This window comes from Diorhabda carinulata, chromosome 9 (assembly GCF_026250575.1).
Source record: "Diorhabda carinulata isolate Delta chromosome 9, icDioCari1.1, whole genome shotgun sequence".
Taxonomy (NCBI): domain Eukaryota; kingdom Metazoa; phylum Arthropoda; class Insecta; order Coleoptera; family Chrysomelidae; genus Diorhabda; species Diorhabda carinulata.
In genome coordinates, this window is record NC_079468.1 from 3,754,217 (window position 1) to 3,774,797 (window position 20,581).

The 20,581-nt window shown below is 34.2% G+C and overlaps 1 protein-coding gene across 2 annotated transcripts in view; it reads right to left on the minus strand.

Annotated features, from left to right (window-relative positions):
• LOC130898134 (uncharacterized) overlaps positions 1-20,581 on the minus strand; it is a 48,457-nt gene that overhangs the window by 8,559 nt on the left and 19,317 nt on the right. For both annotated transcript variants that reach the window (XM_057807202.1, XM_057807201.1), the window contains exons 2-7: positions 6,313-6,402; positions 4,920-5,188; positions 4,639-4,849; positions 4,238-4,527; positions 1,903-2,026; positions 615-838 (exon numbers count right to left, since the gene is read on the minus strand). In XM_057807202.1, the coding sequence (XP_057663185.1) occupies positions 615-838; positions 1,903-2,026; positions 4,238-4,527; positions 4,639-4,849; positions 4,920-5,188; positions 6,313-6,397 (1,203 nt within the window). In that variant the 5' untranslated portion in view covers positions 6,398-6,402. The remainder of the gene's footprint in view (positions 1-614; positions 839-1,902; positions 2,027-4,237; positions 4,528-4,638; positions 4,850-4,919; positions 5,189-6,312; positions 6,403-20,581) is intronic.

Here is a 20,581-nt window from a genome sequence, read left to right on the forward strand (position 1 = left end):
CCAGCCAAATGACCGTCGACCTCGAAAACAAAATCTCTTACATTTTGCCAATTCATTTTTACACGTCCCTTATTTCAATCGATACCATACTACCCTTCTATAATTTACCACAATCCTAACTCTGCAGAAGTTGTTCTATATCAGGGTCATTCCTGAAACCACCAGATCTCCAAAAAAATGTCTTTATCTTGCTCCAACATAATCCAACGAGCCTCTCTCTCTGCTTAAAGCTCGTGTCTTTTTTGTAAAATTAAGATTTTTATTCAGAAAATGCTTGTGAGAAGCCTTTCCATCCCAACCCAACCGTTAGTCTCCTAATGGTGCTCTACAGACCTCACTTGTAGTAGTTTGGTTGGTTGGTAACAGTTTTTAAAGAAGACTTCTTTCAGAATTCCACACAAAATTACTTTTTGCCAAACGAGTCAGAGTTTGGCGTTAGTTGTGGTGATTTTCTTATACCCAACCATTGTAAACATCACTTCAGATTAGCATAAAACATTCATTTTGCATTTCTGGTACTAATTTCCTTTAAATCATGTAGAATTCTAACTTTCTAACCTCACCAAGTTACCTCAACCTGTGTAGGTTTTGTTATTATTAATAATAATACTCACCAAACCATCGACATGTGCGTTTTCATATGTAACTTCTTCAAGAGGCGTAGCATCAGCAGCCAAACCATTATTCTCGTATTCTAAAACAGCTACTTGGAAGGCTTTAGTAAACCTTTCATCGCAATCCATGAGACCTTTAAATCTAATCCAATAAACATTCTTGGGTTGATCAGCGTTTAATATAAAATCAAATCTTTCCCCTGCGTAAGTTACCAAAGAAGTTGCTAAAAGAATTTTCATTATTTAATAATTAAATTGGTGCAAACATTATTATTAGGCGGCTTCTTAGACATGGACAATACTCCACACGAGGCTGTCAAAAGAGCATTAGACGCGAGAGGAGTAGAAAGGACAACCTCCATATGGATAGTACAACTGCTATCTACTAGAACAGCAGAAATAAAAGTAGGGCAATATACTTGTCTGGAGCTTAGTAGTAGACAACTTTTATGTAGGCTAACTAAATTCTGCTTATCCTTGTCAGGATATCGTCATCTACGTAAGAGGATGCTTCGAGAACAAACTCTGTGGCATAGTTCAAGGAGGACTCATCTATACGAAAAAGTGGTGTAGATCAGTGGGACTAAACGTCAACCCGAATAAGACCTATCTGATTTCCTTCACTAGGAAGAGACAATTCAACCCCAGGAGCCTCAAACTCAAAGTCATTGAATGGACAACAGAGGGAAAATATCTAGGACTCACACTGATAGTAAATTCCTTTGGAACAAATACGAAAAGGATGTTAGCACATGAAGCCAAAAATGTCCTGATGGCGTGCAGAAACTTCGCAGGGAGGAATTGGGGCTGTAATCCAGAGATCCTACTAAGGATGTACACGGTAATTGTGAGACTAATCATAACATATGGGGCAGTGGTTTGGGGTACTAGAGCTAGTCTGAATACTACGAGGAACAATCTTTTGAAGGTACAAAGACTGGCTTGCACATATGCCGCCGGGGCCATGAAATCATACCCAACAGCTGCACTAAAAATGATTCTAGATCTCCCATTTTTCACATAGTACTGGAAATCACGTCCTTTTACGTCCTGAAGACACTAGACTCAGCATTATAATATGGTGAATAAACGGACATGGTTTATGGATGAGTTACTTAACTACTATTAAATTATAACTGTTATTCAAATGAAATTATAAATATTAATTAATAATAGTCAGCTTGATTATGAAACATTAACCCCTTGTTTAAAATTATGTCATATTCATCCACAAATCAATGTTGTATTAACAACAATTTGATTAATTATTTTTTTCTAATTAAATTACCTTGTTTTGGTTTTATATCAGCTCCATCCGAACTAATAACGGTTATTGTGTGATTGTCTACGGTCATCTCTACAGGACAATTTAAAAAACCAGCATTTATTACTCTGAATCGGTAACGGTAACCCTAAAATAGAAAATTGCTTAAGGATTTATGTTCAGTAAATAGTTATACAGTAAATGATTAAATGGAATGGAAAAATGGAGACAATATTGTTAGAAATTGAGCCAAAAAAATTACGATTTCTCTGGCGGTCTTCGGGCGGCGTCTTTCACATTTTTTATAAACGGCGGAAGCGCTTTGAGGTTTCCTTGTAGAACTTTTTATAATAGCAGGCCGTTTATTTACAGTATTTCTTTTAAATAATTTCTTTTTTCTTTTCTTTTCTTTTTTGTTTCTAGAACTTTGTACAATTTTATTTAGGTATATAAATGATTTGTGTAAACTCAATCAGTTATTTCAAGTTATCACAAGATTCCCAATGGCAAACCGAAAGTAGTCCACCAAAATCGATTAGCGCTTTTCGAAGAAGTCCTCCACGACCTACAGTAAAAAGTCAACCAGTTACGAGAAGAGCCTGACTCTGCCTTTAAGAATTTATGGGTGCCTACCGGCAAAGCTAGATCCGCGACCCTGTGCTGGAAGCCAACGTAAATAAATTGGCTATGACCGAGATAACAAGTAATCAGTTGGATTGGCGAGTTATCAGGAACATGGTAGAGGTGATATTCTAAGATTTTGGAGTTAAATTTGCGGCTATCCACCCCATCATCAGTACTTAGTAAAGACAGACATCCAGTATCGGCTATCCATGAGTTCCAGAAACGAACCAGTGCGCAAAAGGGTTCCCTATACCGGCCCTGTTCAGCTACTATGGAATTTTAAAAATTCGGCGAATTCGCGCGGTGCTTTTCAGGCGGCGTCTTTCACATTTTTCACTATAAATGATGTTTCCTATCAAAACTTTTTATTGTAGCAGGCGGTTTATTTACAGTATTTCGATTAAATAATTTCTATTTATTTATTTATTGTGTATTTTTTTGTTCTAGAACTTTGTAGAATTTAATTTGGGTATATAAATGATTTGTGTAAACGAAGAAAGTTAGTTTTAAATAAATATTCCTATTGAAAAGATTGAATAAGTAAAAGTAATAGATATTTATAAGTAAATTATTGTAAGTTAAGTATATTGTATAATATTTAAATGATAAAAAATAGAAAGAGTGGAAATAAATACAAAAAAAAAACGTTACAATATTTCTTCGATCTAGTAACGAATTTGGATGGAAATAGTTCTTACGTTTCTTTCGATTGCGGCAGTCAAATTTTGAATATTTTACTCCCGACTTTTGATGTGGAGTTCGGCAAGTACGAAACATTCGTCTACATCAGGGGCTCCCAAACTTATTTTGTCTACTGCCCACTATGAAATCAATAGTACATATCATGACGCGCAGGACCGAGGTTTCAACTTTCGGCTCGTGTTGTGTATACGATTTTTCTTCATAGCCAGTTGAAAGTCTTCTTCATCTTCTACTTCTTGGAGATCTGTCGATCTGTTCCTTGAGGCCCTTGAGCCGGGCGGGTTGTTTTCTAGGACTATTTTCGGAAGTCTGTTCTCATCCATCCGTCTTACATGGTTGTACCACTGCCTCTTACGTTGTCTTCTCCATCTTACAATGTCTTGTATCCCTCACTGCTCTTTGACATCTGTGTTTCTTACTCTGTCTCTTCTTGTTTTCCCCACTATTGTTCTCAGTGTTTTCATCTCGGCCACCCTCAGCATTTGTTTCGTCTTGTTGGTGTCCTCCGCCTGGTCATCCGATGGGTGGATTGAGTAGCTCTTCGGATGGCACTGCCAGTCCCAAGCCCGGATAAAGGAGGAGGGTTCCCAGGCGAGGTTAGCTACCTACCTGGGGTAAAAGAACCAATTGGCTCACAGAACTGAAGATACACCAACAGTTGAAAGCACGTTGTTAATTTCACTTTTGTTCAAGTTTAAATGTTTAGAAGCATGTTTTTGCATGTTTTCTGCTACTGCGTACACACTTTCGACCGACGTATCAAGAAAATAATTTATTTATCCAAATTCAAACTTTAAAATTTGTAATGCAAGAGAGCTTTTGATCAGCATTAAACAATCGCGTCACCCGCTTCTCAGTTAACTTTATATTTACAAAACAACGAAAACAGCTTTGTCCATAGATGTTTTCGTTTTTCTATATTTCCTGAATGATTGAGTGAAACTTTAGAATAAGAAGAATTCAAAATTATTCAGCACAAATCAAAAATATTCTTTCGTTTGTATTAGAAAAATAATCAACTCCAAATACCTACTTGTTCAACTTTAAATCTAGCAGGTGGCATAAAAAACGGAACGCCATCTCCAGTTTCATTTTCGAACTCCTTATATCTACCAAGTCCATTTATTAACAAAGTCGGTGGTTTATTATCTCCGTCATTGTGATGATGTGATAAAAATACTTCATTACCAAGCTGAGTTACCCAATCAATAATCACCATAATGTGACTTGTTAAATCATAGTCGTACAAACCAATATGCGGGTCTTCTTCTTCTGGTACATGCACTATCAACGGACCATAGCAACCATCAGCCCTTTGCATACCTAGAAACAATAAAAAAAATACTCTCTTAGAAGAAGATCATAGAATAACGAATGGAAACGATTTAACTCGAATCCACAAAAAGAGCAGAGAGGGAATAAATCTTTTATTACCTATATGTGAATGCCAAAAGTGCGTTCCGGGCTGGTCAGCTTTAAAGGTATATCTGAAAGTGTTTCCAGGTAGAATTGGACATTGAGTAATATAAGGAACCCCATCCATATAAGGAGTTGCCTTCATATGCTGCCCGTGCCAGTGGATAGCTGTTGCCTCGCTCGTCATTTTGTTATAAACATCCACTACGATTGTATCATTATGACAAACCTACAAATTGGAGTAAAACCCACAAAAATTAATGATAGATACAATCGGAATCGTGCTGATAAACTTATACCTCAATTGCTGGTCCTGGTATTTTTCTGTTGACGGTGACTATTCCTCTTTTTGTACCATCACCTGGTATGCAGTCTTTTCGAAAACAGTCCGTTATGTTATAAGGGCAATCAAAACACGCCTTGCTCAAAGTATGGTAATATTCAACATCGAATTGGTATCTGCAGATCATGGGTGGGCTTCCCAAAATACAGTTTCGCTTACAAGGGTTATGTTTGTCTAAAAGTACGTATTCCACGTGATATTCTTCGGTCTGATTTCTATCCAGTTCTAAAAAAGAATTACAATTAAAACTCATAGACTCATAACTACTATTAAGCAAAATAATAATGAAAATATTTATTTCTCTACGGGTTTTTACAGCTGCTGTTGTTTCCCTTTTCGTCTTCTCGGTACTCCCAAACGCCATCCTTTAAATCTATCTTTCTCATTGATTCAAAGAAACTAATTTATCAAAATTTCCTAGGTCTTCCTTCTACACGTGAGACTCCAACCGGTTGTGGTGTATGCTGTGTGAAGGGCAAGTTTAGTTACACACTATACAACATTTTAACTACGCTAATGGTTTGATCTGTTTAACAATTAACAGTCAGGTTCAAAACGTATAAACATATTAGATACAACAAGCTATTTAGACATTTTTCAAGCTGTTGGTGTTTTTGATCCCAACGTTCTTCCAAATGGGGCTTCAAATTTTTATCGCGGGATATTTAGATCAAGAATTCCGAAGAAACTGCTGGTGTTACTGAGAAATGATGTGGTATTGTATAGACAGCTCGTACTTGTGAGAAACTTTATCGGCTATTTGGTCAGAGAATCCTGAAGAATGAACTTTATTTAAACTACAGGTAGTTTAAGATCTCGCACCTCAACACCTGAGTACATTTTTCTCAACAGATATTCATTGTTATGTAGTTATTAAGCCTTTTTATTGAGGTTGTGGTGCACTATATCCTCTGGGAGTATGATTTGCTGGTTAATATACTTGCTCTTGGTAAATCTGTGAGTGGCGAGACTTTATACCTACTATTTCGAAAGACTTGATTAAATTGTGAATCCCTGGTGGATAATTATCACAAATATCAATATTTCTTCGCTGCTTATTCATCAGACTTTAAGACATCCAATATTTCCATTGGATTATTTGAAGATTGAGCGTTTTCAATGATATCAGCCAGAATTAGGAACGAATTGAAGGTAATGAACAAAGTTCCGTTGAATATCCTACGCAGCACGTTACGCTTCAAACCATATAAAATCTCAAAATCAAAATTTGTATGTTGAAGCAATCCAATTAAGACGGAAAGTTTACTGAAAAACATTTCTACTAAGCTTCTTAGATGACCTGGTTTGTTTTGATATACAATGGTTGTACCAAAATGTAAAGTACTCACCATTATCTATTGCTTCGGTGTAGATGATATTTCCTTGCACGTGTAAAGAAAGACTGCAAATTATCACAACACATGTAAACAACATGTTACCTGAAACAAATTTAGAAAACTACTATATTTATTATGATGCAATTTAATTCGAAGATATACTGTGAGGTTCTACAGTCCTCCTAGTGCTAAACTTTTTAAGCGTGGCTGCCAAATCTTGAAAAATCACGAATCATCAAGAAGACGAGGCGACGGCGTGGGTCATAAAGGTTTACAAATAGTGTTTGAGTCGATTTTAAAAACTATTTTAAATTATGCACTCCACAAGAATATCCTAGAGGGTACTATAGTTCGCCAGAAGGAAGTTGCGCCTGTTGCCTTTTCGTAATTGTAGACACTGAGTAGTAGTTGTTTAACAGAAAGCAGTGACTACATTTTGGTTTAGGATCCTTGCTGATAAGATGGCCGTGTGTGAACCGGTTGTGGCCTAGGCGTAGTCGAGTTAGCAGTACTTGGTTTCGTCGATTTTTAGATAACACACACCAGGGCTTTGTTGACTTTTTCATTTAGTTGTCGCACTTTTCCACTGGTTTCTCCACGCACTATTCATCTGGATTTTATAGTGGATATTTTATATCAGTACTCATTAATGATGTAACAGTATCCGTTGTAACTTTCTGCGGCTTCTTTGGCGTATTTATATTTTCGTTAGCATGACTGACATTTGATAGGTAATTAAAGCAAAAGTAACCAGATTTCTCCCTAAATTTTCAACTTGCAGACAATAGAAATGTCTGATGAAGACTATTGCATTAAAGGTTATCTTAATCCATATGAAGCGGTCGTAATCAATCGAGATCCATAAGTTAATAATCTCTAGGAGCTTTTAAAGAAAATGAGAAGAAGATTAAAGTAATAAACTCGTGATAGGCAGAAACGAAAACAGAATTGAATTGGTATTGAGCTCAAGAAGAAAATACAATACGTTCGGAGTGGAAAATTTAACTAAAAAAATTTTTGTAACATTGAGGTTAGTTTATAGATTATCAAAAAATTTTATATTGCGTCTTGTATTGCATTAAAAGCTTCTTGATTCATATACATCGGCCTTACTGATAACGCAACCTAATCGAGATCCAAAAGTCAAGATTCTCGAGAAGTTTTCGAAGAAAACACAAAAAATATTGAAGATACAAACTCTCATTGGGCAGAAACGATCTCAGATTTAAATTGGTATTGAGTTTCTGATGAAAATGCAGTGGAATAAAAAGGATTATACTTTTTGGACCATGTTTACGTGGATAGTTTCAAAGACTTGTAATGACCACGTGTAAATGAACAACCCACTTTTTGATGGAATCATAAATCTTATTGAACACGCGTTCGCAGTGGGAAATTTAACTGAAAAAAGTTTTGTAACGTTGTGTTTAGTCACTAAATTATAAAAAAATATCAATATTCGTATTATATTGCGTCTTGTATTGCACTAAAAGCTTTTTGATTCATATACATCGGCCTTACTGATAACGCAACCTAATCGAGATCCAAAAGTCAAGATTCTCGAGAAGTTTTCGAAGAAAACACAGAAAATATTGAAGATACAAACTCTCATTGGGCAGAAGCGATAGTAGATTTAAATTGGTATTGAGTTTGTGATGAAAATGCAGTGGAATAAAAAGGATTATACTTTTTGGACCATGTTTACGTGGATAGTTTCAAAGACTTGTAATGACCACGTGTAAATGAACAACCCACCTTTTGATGGAATCATAAATCTTATTGAACACGCGTTCGCAGTGGGAAATTTAACTGAAAAAAGTTTTGTAACGTTGTGTTTAGTCACTAAATTATAAAAAAATATCAATATTCATATTATATTGCGTCTTGTATTGCATTAAAAGCTTCTTGATTCATATACATCGGCCTTACTGATAACGCAACCCAATCAAGATCCAAAAGTCAAGATTCTCGAGAAGTTTTAGAAGAAAATGCAAAAAATATTGAAGATACAAACTCTTATTGGGCAGAAACGATCTCAGATTTAAATTGGTATTGAGTTTCTGATGAAAATGCAGTGGAATAAAAAGGATTATACTTTTTGGACCATGTTTACGTGGATAGTTTCAAAGACTTGTAATGACCACGTGTAAATGAACAACCCACCTTTTGATGGAATCATAAATCTTATTGAACACGCGTTCGCAGTGGGAAATTTAACTGAAAAAAGTTTTGTAACGTTGTGTTTAGTCACTAAATTATAAAAAAATATCAATATTCATATTATATTGCGTCTTGTATTGCACTAAAAGCTTCTTGATTCATATACATCGGCCTTACTGATAACGCAACCTAATCGAGATCCAAAAGTCAAGATTCTCGAGAAGTTTTCGAAGAAAACACAAAAAATATTGAAGATACAAACTCTCATTGGGCAGAAACGATCTCAGATTTAAATTGGTATTGAGTTTCTGATGAAAATGCAGTGGAATAAAAAGGATTATACTTTTTGGACCATGTTTACGTGGATAGTTTCAAAGACTTGTAATTACCACGTGTAAATGAACAACCCACCTTTTGATGGAATCATAAATCTTATTGAACACGCGTTCGCAGTGGGAAATTTAACTGAAAAAAGTTTTGTAACGTTGTGTTTAGTCACTAAATTATAAAAAAATATCAATATTCATATTATATTGCGTCTTGTATTGCACTAAAAGCTTCTTGATTCATATACATCGGCCTTACTGATAACGCAACCTAATCGAGATCCAAAAGTCAAGATTCTCGAGAAGTTTTCGAAGAAAACACAAAAAATATTGAAGATACAAACTCTCATTGGGCAGAAACGATCTCAGATTTAAATTGGTATTGAGTTTCTGATGAAAATGCAGTGGAATAAAAAGGATTATACTTTTTGGACCATGTTTACGTGGATAGTTTCAAAGACTTGTAATGACCACGTGTAAATGAACAACCCACTTTTTGATGGAATCATAAATCTTATTGAACACGCGTTCGCAGTGGGAAATTTAACTGAAAAAAGTTTTGTAACGTTGTGTTTAGTCACTAAATTATAAAAAAATATCAATATTCGTATTATATTGCGTCTTGTATTGCACTAAAAGCTTCTTGATTCATATACATCGGCCTTACTGATAACGCAACCTAATCGAGATCCAAAAGTCAAGATTCTCGAGAAGTTTTCGAAGAAAACACAGAAAATATTGAAGATACAAACTCTCATTGGGCAGAAGCGATAGTAGATTTAAATTGGTATTGAGTTTGTGATGAAAATGCAGTGGAATAAAAAGGATTATACTTTTTGGACCATGTTTACGTGGATAGTTTCAAAGACTTGTAATGACCACGTGTAAATGAACAACCCACCTTTTGATGGAATCATAAATCTTATTGAACACGCGTTCGCAGTGGGAAATTTAACTGAAAAAAGTTTTGTAACGTTGTGTTTAGTCACTAAATTATAAAAAATATCAATATTCATATTATATTGCGTCTTGTATTGCATTAAAAGCTTCTTGATTCATATACATCGGCCTTACTGATAACGCAACCCAATCAAGATCCAAAAGTCAAGATTCTCGAGAAGTTTTAGAAGAAAATGCAAAAAATATTGAAGATACAAACTCTTATTGGGCAGAAACGATGTCAGATTTAAATTGGTATTGAGTTTCTGATGAAAATGCAGTGGAATAAAAAGGATTATACTTTTTGGACCATGTTTACGTGGATAGTTTCAAAGACTTGTAATGACCACGTGTAAATGAACAACCCACCTTTTGATGGAATCATAAATCTTATTGAACACGCGTTCGCAGTGGGAAATTTAACTGAAAAAAGTTTTGTAACGTTGTGTTTAGTCACTAAATTATAAAAAAATATCAATATTCATATTATATTGCGTCTTGTATTGCACTAAAAGCTTCTTGATTCATATACATCGGCCTTACTGATAACGCAACCTAATCGAGATCCAAAAGTCAAGATTCTCGAGAAGTTTTCGAAGAAAACACAGAAAATATTGAAGATACAAACTCTCATTGGGCAGAAGCGATAGTAGATTTAAATTGGTATTGAGTTTGTGATGAAAATGCAGTGGAATAAAAAGGATTATACTTTTTGGACCATGTTTACGTGGATAGTTTCAAAGACTTGTAATGACCACGTGTAAATGAACAACCCACCTTTTGATGGAATCATAAATCTTATTGAACACGCGTTCGCAGTGGGAAATTTAACTGAAAAAAGTTTTGTAACGTTGTGTTTAGTCACTAAATTATAAAAAAATATCAATATTCATATTATATTGCGTCTTGTATTGCATTAAAAGCTTCTTGATTCATATACATTGGCCTTACTGATAACGCAACCCAATCAAGATCCAAAAGTCAAGATTCTCGAGAAGTTTTAGAAGAAAATGCAAAAAATATTGAAGATACAAACTCTCATTGGGCAGAAACGATAGTAGATTTAAATTGGTATTGAGTTTGTGATGAAAATGCAGTGGAATAAAGAGGATTATACTTTTTGGACCACCTTCACGTGGATACTTTCAAAGACTTGTAATGATCACGTGTAAATGAACAACCCACCTTTTGATGGAATCATAAATCTTATTGAACACGCGTTCGCAGTGGGAAATTTAACTGAAAAAAGTTTTGTAACGTTGTGTTTAGTCACTAAATTATAAAAAAATATCAATATTCATATTATATTGCGTCTTGTATTGCATTAAAAGCTTCTTGATTCATATACATCGGCCTTACTGATAACGCAACCTAATCGAGATCCAAAAGTCAAGATTCTCGAGAAGTTTTAGAAGAAAATGCAAAAAATATTGAAGATACAAACTCTCATTGGGCAGAAACGATAGTAGATTTAAATTGGTATTGAGTTTCTGATGAGAATGCAGTGGAATGAAAAGGATTGGGCCACCATCACGAGGATGATCTCTAAGACTTGTACTAACCACCTTTGAATTAAAGAACAAAACTTGTTAGTCTCTTTATTTTCAAAAAACATAGATGTTCATTGTATATGAGGCATAATTTTTCTTGAGGGTAAATATATTAGCCAACTATTTTAAATGCACATACAAACAAAAATACTGTGTACTCCAAATTCTAAACGAATGAATTATGACAATTTATGGTGAAATATTATGTATGAAATAAAATATTATGTAATAAACAGCTATTTGACCTCCATACGCGTTTGTATTCAACTTCTTCAACAGAAATAACACCATATAAAAATAATTTTTCAAACATCCTTTTTATAAAATCAGTTGAATTAAACTCGCCTTAAAATAAAATTAAACATATGATTTAAACACTCAAATCCCAGTTCCGGAAGTATATTTTGAGTTTAAAAGGAGATGGCGGATTCACTCACAAACAAACAAGCAAGAAAAGTGAAGGAAATAAAGTAAAAAACAAAAGAATATTGTTACGAAACAATTTTGTAAATCTTACATATAAAATTTGACGAAAAAAAATGTCAAAGATCAGTTTTTCAAACGAAATTATTGATGAAAAAATTCAAAAGAAACTAAATTTATACTTGAAAGAATGTTCAAGTATTTCTTTGACAAGATAAAACCCTATTTCGTTGGAAGAGGGCTATTTCGGAAAAATATTGAAACAAACGTTGAATGTGGAAATATTTTTGGTATTTCAACGCACAAGTGTAAATTAAATGAACGTTTCCGAAATTACATAGTGCGGTCCATGAGTTTTTAACCAAACATAAATAAAAACTGATTATTTTTCAATATATTTTTCTATTATTTCCACGCACTTTTCAGAACGTCTGACTGAAACTTCAATGCTACCATAGAAATATAATTGGGGCTCAGAATATTCGTACACCGTCTGTTTAATTTCATTGTCGCTGTTAAATATTCTACCCCTTAACTCGACCTTCAACTTAGCGAACAAAAAATAGTCAGACAGAGTCGGATCAGGGCTATATGGTGGCGAAGCAGTTTTAATTTAATTTAATCGAGACCAAAAAGTCAATAATAAAATCGTGTCAATAGTACAATGTACTTATAAGGTTTATATGCACATTGATAATGCAATATTAATATGTTAAATTATTTACTTTCGCTTCGTGTTACCAACTTAATTTCTATCTATGCCGACAGTTCCATCTGCGATTTTAAATCGAAAATATAAACAGAACTTGACCTTATGACCTTGTAGCATAACGAAATAGGAGGTTTGTTATGTATTTAGGTTTTCGTCGTTGATAATAGAAGATGCACCTTTTGTATCATAATTAAATGACACATTTTTAATAGTTAGTAATTTATTTAGTCATCTTACTAGGTACGAAATTGTACATTAATAGCAAATAGTCGCCACATTGAAAAACGAAAATTCTTCGACATTGTAAATCAGCTGTTGAAGCCGATTGCAACAGCGAAGTAAACTAGACGTTGCCTCACGAGGAATTTCATACCAATAGTATTAATTTGTTTAAATTACCCTTGAAATAATAATTTCATTCATTATTGAAAATTAAGTTGTATAAAAAATTACGTAGCTATCAAGGTTGAACTTCCATCCAATTTTTTTTTCTTAACATTTATTTTCTTTTTATAATATGAGGAATAAAAATCATAATAATTATTATGTTTTATTGTTATTAAAATTCAATAAAGAATATAAGTAATTAGTGTAGGAAATTAATGTGGTCAAACAGCGTAGATATAGAAACTACATTCACATTACCGGGGTTATCGAAAAGTTTCCGACCTCTATCTGTATATCTCAGCCCTTATCAATATAAGATGGAAATAGCGGGTAAACCAAAAAGTACATAGTATCCAAATAAAGAGCAATTTATTTCCATTTAATATTATATTCAAATAAATCTTTATCTATATTTAAAATAAAGGTAATTTTTTTGCTCTAGAAAAATCGTATATAAAGTGCGACATAATTACGTAAATTTCGAAAAATTTAGTTTTCTCAATTCTATGATTTCGAATACGCACTCTAGTGGTGAACAGAAAATAGTTTCCACGTGTTTCTAGAGGCCATTTTTGTTTTTCCTCTGAAGCTGTTCTTAGTTGACCATCCAATACTTCTAAGGAGTTTGCAGAACTTTCAAATGCTCAAAAATAGCAGCAAAGATTTAATAGAAATATTTAGAGTTTTTTAAACTTGTATAAAGTTATTTTATTTCCACTATACTGTCAATAGACTATAAGAGAGTTGACGTCACACATCGCCATTGTTAGCTCGGGTCAAGGATCAACATTTTTGGTGTTGTCACCTCATTTTCATTTTCGCAGGTCATACAGCCTCATTTGAAATCAGCGACCCAATATTTCACTGTTGATAACGAAGAAACAGTCTCCCCAAGAGTTGAATCCAGTTAAGCTTTTATATTGGTTGGGCTAACGCCTTTCAAAAAAAGTATTGCATCACATAGCCTTAACCAATTTTTTCCATGTTTACAAATTGCTTGAAAACGTTAACTATTGATGGCTCCCAAGCAAATACTGTATAGATCATGTACATCTCTAGGTCAGGCCAGGTACTTCTGGGATCATCCTCGTATAGAAAATGATTGACGACGTTTCGAACACCTAGGGCGCCATCAATTACGTTCTTAGTTATTTTGTTAGATTTGTTGCATAGTTTATTTAATGATTTGTAAACACTTTATCTTTGATAGATAGTGCAGATTTGGAGGTTCCAATTTTTTAGATAACTCATCAAAATGAACAATTGGCTACCAGGTTTTCTAAAAAGCTGCTAGCTTTATCTTTGTCCTTCCAGTCCATAAATTGTGAGTAAAATTTTTTGTTTACTTTTGCTGATTTTACTAGCAAAAATTTATTTGTGGTCTTGTCTTCAATATTCGTTGGAGTTAAATTATCGATCATCATCAATATCACTTGTACCTCAATGAATAATCAGTATAAAGTGGTAGAATTAAATATTTAAAAAATTATCTATTATATGCACAGTGTTATCAGTATAAAAAATTCTGTATGTGAATTTTTTTTCTAATTACCATAGGTCGAAAATTTCAAAACATCAATACCAATATCCCTAGCATTAGAAATGGTACCAATGACTATTTATGCAAATACGTATGGCGCTACCACGAAAATTACATATAATGAAAGTATAAACATAGTAAATCAATTATATGTTAGCATTGACATACTAAATTGTTGGACGCAATTAGATAATACGTTGCCCAATTCGCACTTCAAAAGAAAACTGTTTACTCAAGAAGATTCTGAAATCTAAATATAATTTATAAAAATGTATGATAGTGCATGTATTTTAAGTGATTTCAATATGGTCAAGAAGACGTTTAGAACATTTTCGACAGTCCACATAAAAAATAAATGATGACATCGAACAAATCCGTAATCTGATTCAGTCTAACTACCGATTAAGTATACTTATAATTGTTGAGTCTGTAGGAAAAAAACTCGAAGAGTTGGATTCATTGCTTCCTCACCAAGACAATGCCTTGGATCAATCCGTATTCTCTATCAAGGGGCTTCAGCCTCCTAGAGCTATACCATCCGCATTATTACCCGAATCATGTGTGGTGTGATTTCTATCTGTTTCCTAAAGTGAAATCTAGACTAGAAGAAACAAGATTTGAATTCGTAATCTTATTCAGTCTAACTACCGATTAAGTATACTTATAATTGTTGGATCTGTAGGAAAAAAACTCAAAGAGTTGGATTCATTGCTTCCTCACCAAGACAATGCCTTGGATCAATCCGTATTTTCCATCAAGGGGCTTCAGCCTCCTAGAGCTATACCATCCGCATTATTACCCGAATCATGTGTGGTGTGATTTCTATCTGTTTCCTAAAGTGAAATCTAGACTAGAAGAAACAAGATTTGAATTCGTAATCTTATTCAGTCTAACTACCGATTAAGTATACTTATAATTGTTGGATCTGTAGGAAAAAAACTCAAAGAGTTGGATTCATTGCTTCCTCACCAAGACAATGCCTTGGATCAATCCGTATTTTCCATCAAGGGGCTTCAGCCTCCTAGAGCTATACCATCCGCATTATTACCCGAATCATGTGTGGTGTGATTTCTATCTGTTTCCTAAAGTGAAATCTAGACTAGAAGAAACAAGATTTGAATTCGTAATCTTATTCAGTCTAACTACCGATTAAGTATACTTATAATTGTTGGATCTGTAGGAAAAAAACTCAAAGAGTTGGATTCATTGCTTCCTCACCAAGACAATGCCTTGGATCAATCCGTATTTTCCATCAAGGGGCTTCAGCCTCCTAGAGCTATACCATCCGCATTATTACCCGAATCATGTGTGGTGTGATTTCTATCTGTTTCCTAAAGTGAAATCTAGACTAGAAGAAACAAGATTTGAATTCGTAATCTTATTCAGTCTAACTACCGATTAAGTATACTTATAATTGTTGGATCTGTAGGAAAAAAACTCAAAGAGTTGGATTCATTGCTTCCTCACCAAGACAATGCCTTGGATCAATCCGTATTTTCTATCAAGGGGCTTCAGCCTCCTAGAGCTATACCATCCGCATTATTACCCAAATCATGTGTGGTGTGATTTCTATCTGTTTCCTAAAGTGAAATCTAGACTAGAAGAAACAAGATTTGAATTCGTAATCTTATTCAGTCTAACTACCGATTAAGTATACTTATAATTGTTGAGTCTGTGGGAAAAAAACTCGAAGAGTTGGATTCATTGCTTCCTCACCAAGACAATGCCTTGGATCAATCCGTATCCTCTATCAAGGGGCCTCAGCCTCCTAGAGCTATACCATCCGCATTATTACCCGAATCATGTGTGGTGTGATTTCTATCTGTTTCCTAAAGTGAAATCTAGACTAGAAGAAACAAGATTTGAATTCGTAATCTTATTCAGTCTAACTACCGATTAAGTATACTTATAATTGTTGGATCTGTAGGAAAAAAACTCAAAGAGTTGGATTCATTGCTTCCTCACCAAGACAATGCCTTGGATCAATCCGTATTTTCCATCAAGGGGCTTCAGCCTCCTAGAGCTATACCATCCGCATTATTACCCGAATCATGTGTGGTGTGATTTCTATCTGTTTCCTAAAGTGAAATCTAGACTAGAAGAAACAAGATTTGAATTCGTAATCTTATTCAGTCTAACTACCGATTAAGTATACTTATAATTGTTGAATCTGTAGGAAAAAAACTCAAAGAGTTGGATTCATTGCTTCCTCACCAAAACAATGCCTTGGATCAATCCGTATTCTCTATCAAGGGGCTTCAGCCTCCTAGAGCTATACCATCCGCATTATTACCCGAATCATGTGTGGTGTGATTTCTATCTGTTTCCTAAAGTGAAATCTAGACTAGAAGAAACAAGATTTGAATTCGTAATCTTATTCAGTCTAACTACCGATTAAGTATACTTATAATTGTTGGATCTGTAGGAAAAAAACTCAAAGAGTTGGATTCATTGCTTCCTCACCAAGACAATGCCTTGGATCAATCCGTATTTTCCATCAAGGGGCTTCAGCCTCCTAGAGCTATACCATCCGCATTATTACCCGAATCATGTGTGGTGTGATTTCTATCTGTTTCCTAAAGTGAAATCTAGACTAGAAGAAACAAGATTTGAATTCGTAATCTTATTCAGTCTAACTACCGATTAAGTATACTTATAATTGTTGAATCTGTAGGAAAAAAACTCAAAGAGTTGGATTCATTGCTTCCTCACCAAGACAATGCCTTGGATCAATCCGTATTTTCTATCAAGGGGCTTCAGCCTCCTAGAGCTATACCATCCGCATTATTCCCTGAATCAGGTATCGTGCAATTTCTATCTGTTTCCTAAAGTGAAATCTAGACTAGAAGAAACAAGATTTGAATTCGTAATCTTATTCAGTCTAACTACCGATTAAGTATACTTATAATTGTTGGATTTGTAGGAAAAAAACTCAAAGAGTTGGATTCATTGCTTCCTCACCAAAACAATGCCTTGGATCAATCCGTATTTTCCATCAAGGGGCTTCAGCCTCCTAGAGCTATACCATCCGCATTATTACCCGAATCATGTGTGGTGTGATTTCTATCTGTTTCCTAAAGTGAAATCTAGACTAGAAGAAACAAGATTTGAATTCGTAATCTTATTCAGTCTAACTACCGATTAAGTATACTTATAATTGTTGGATCTGTAGGAAAAAAACTCAAAGAGTTGGATTCATTGCTTCCTCACCAAGACAATGCCTTGGATCAATCCGTATTTTCCATCAAGAGGCTTCAGCCTCCTAGAGCTATACCATCCGCATTATTACCCGAATCATGTGTGGTGTGATTTCTATCTGTTTCCTAAAGTGAAATCTAGACTAGAAGAAACAAGATTTGAATTCGTAATCTTATTCAGTCTAACTACCGATTAAGTATACTTATAATTGTTGGATCTGTAGGAAAAAAACTCAAAGAGTTGGATTCATTGCTTCCTCACCAAGACAATGCCTTGGATCAATCCGTATTTTCTATCAAGGGGCTTCAGCCTCCTAGAGCTATACCATCCGCATTATTCCCTGAATCAGGTATCGTGCAATTTCTATCTGTTTCCTAAAGTGAAATCTAGACTAGAAGAAACAAGATTTGAATTCGTAATCTTATTCAGTCTAACTACCGATTAAGTATACTTATAATTGTTGGATCTGTAGGAAAAAAACTCAAAGAGTTGGATTCATTGCTTCCTCACCAAGACAATGCCTTGGATCAATCCGTATTTTCCATCAAGGGGCTTCAGCCTCCTAGAGCTATACCATCCGCATTATTACCCGAATCATGTGTGGTGTGATTTCTATCTGTTTCCTAAAGTGAAATCTAGACTAGAAGAAACAAGATTTGAATTCGTAATCTTATTCAGTCTAACTACCGATTAAGTATACTTATAATTGTTGAATCTGTAGGGAAAAAACTCAAAGAGTTGGATTCATTGCTTCCTCACCAAGACAATGCCTTGGATCAATCCGTATTTTCCATCAAGGGGCTTCAGCCTCCTAGAGCTATACCATCCGCATTATTCCCTGAATCAGGTATCGTGCAATTTCTATCTGTTTCCTAAAGTGAAATCTAAACTAGAAGAAACAAAATTTGAATCCGTTTCACAGAAGAAGATTTTCCCTACTGTTTCAAACGAAACAAAATATTGAAAGCACCAGTCTTTTTATATTATAGCCACATACACTATTAGGTTTCTTCATGTTTGAGCAGGGATTGTAGGAAACCAAGTAATAGGAACAACAACAACTCTCAATGCTGTTCAATATGTTCAATTAGTCTGTAATTGGTTGCTTAAGTGCTTTTTGAAAACTCTAACCTGGTATCAGGAAGATCACCTATTAGCTGATTGCGGATCCTAACCTAGAACGAGATTTAGATCATAGTTTCCTAATGTCTGGTTCAATTTTCGATGGAAATTTCAAATTTAAAACATGATCTACAAGAACTTTTGATTTTTATTACTTTTCTATGCTTCAATTTTTCTATTATACTTTCTACCTATCAATTTATAGTAGGCAGCCATTTAAAGAGAATAAATTATTTTTAAAGTTCATAGACAAATGATACAGTGAGTCAGTTGATCACATTTACCCGTTATCCTACCAGGACAGCAAGGATGCTATCGTATGATTACGACCCGATTAATTCGATCAGATTCCGAACAACAATGAAAGTGATCCGGGTTAGTTTCCGAACCTTCAGATCATGATCGGATTAAACCGATCATTGTTTCCGAACAATCCTTTTTTTTCAAACAATTGTGTTAAGTTGATATGAAAAAAGCCCAAAACTTCTTATTCTTATATAAATACTTCAAATTTTCAAGAGCGTTCCTTCGTCATCCTTCATTGTCTTATCCGTTAGGAACGTTGGCTATTAACAAGGTTATTATTATCTTGTTTACTGCGTTTCAGATCCAATTTCAGTTTTTCTTTACTGTTGGTGATGTGCTCCGTCCAGGATATTTTCAAAACACGACGAAATATCCACATTTCGAAAGATTCCTGTTTCTTAAAGTAGCTTTGGTTGTGGTTTAAGCCTCTACTTCGTAAAACAACACAGAAAATATGTAGCACCTCGATAGTTTTGATTTTAGCTGTGAAGAAATATCTTCGCTGGTATATAGTTTCTTGTTAAACGCAGCTCGAGTTCTTTCTGTGATCCGTGATCGTATTTCTGATGCCTGGTCCCGTTTCGCGTTTACTGCGGTTCCCAGATATGTGTATCTATGTTTATCGTTGGCTAATAATCAAACAAATGTTTTATTTTTCACATAATCAAGAAAATTCCATATTCTTCACTTGCTGCGTATATTTTTGCATAATATTCTGTTGCTCTTCATTGTTATAAATATTTCTTTGGAGTAACTTTTGAATGAGAGAGGTGACAGAATATAAGATACTTTTATTTTTGAAGTGGACTCCAGTACATATTAACAATAATAAGTATATACTTTCCGTAAATACCTGTATTTTTAAGAAGTTTTTCGTGTTTGACGTTATCGAAAGCGTTGTAGAAATCGATAAAGCACAGGTGTACGTCTTCGTTCATATCTCTGGATGAGTACCTGTAGGTTAAAGATGGCTTCCTTTGTACTTAGTCCTTCTCGATTATAAACAAACTTTGAGGGACGATATTGACCCTTTGTTGTTATGTGCCTAGTATTTCGCCACAAATAAAGTATTACCCGGATTTCAAGGGTGTAATTTTCATTAATTATTCATAAGAAATGGAGGCCGATACCTGACCAAAATTATGTTGATTTCCAGCCGCGTTTTGTTGCCGAACTTCATTATATAATACTATATTATTTCAAAATACTTATTTATATTGAAATCAATTACTATTTTAAAATATTTGTGAATCCGGTTGTGGAACAAAAAATATATTCAAATATATAAAAAGTTTTTTATGATTCGATAAAAAAATATATTGGAATTTCAAATTTTTTTCCATATCCTGTTCTGTTAAATTATTTATTAGAATCACAACTGCCTTGTATCCGGGGATTGATTGGACATAAAACAAATAACGACAATAATTTACCACGCTTCATTAATAAAAAAAAGCAAAAGTGATCTATAGGTGAGTAATTCATTATAATGAACCATTATTCACTGTCTCTTTTCATATTAATTATGTAACATTTGATAAAAAATCCGCATTCCTCGTCGAAAACGAAGATATCACACCCAACACAAGCTGAAATTTCATATATTGTAAATGTAAAA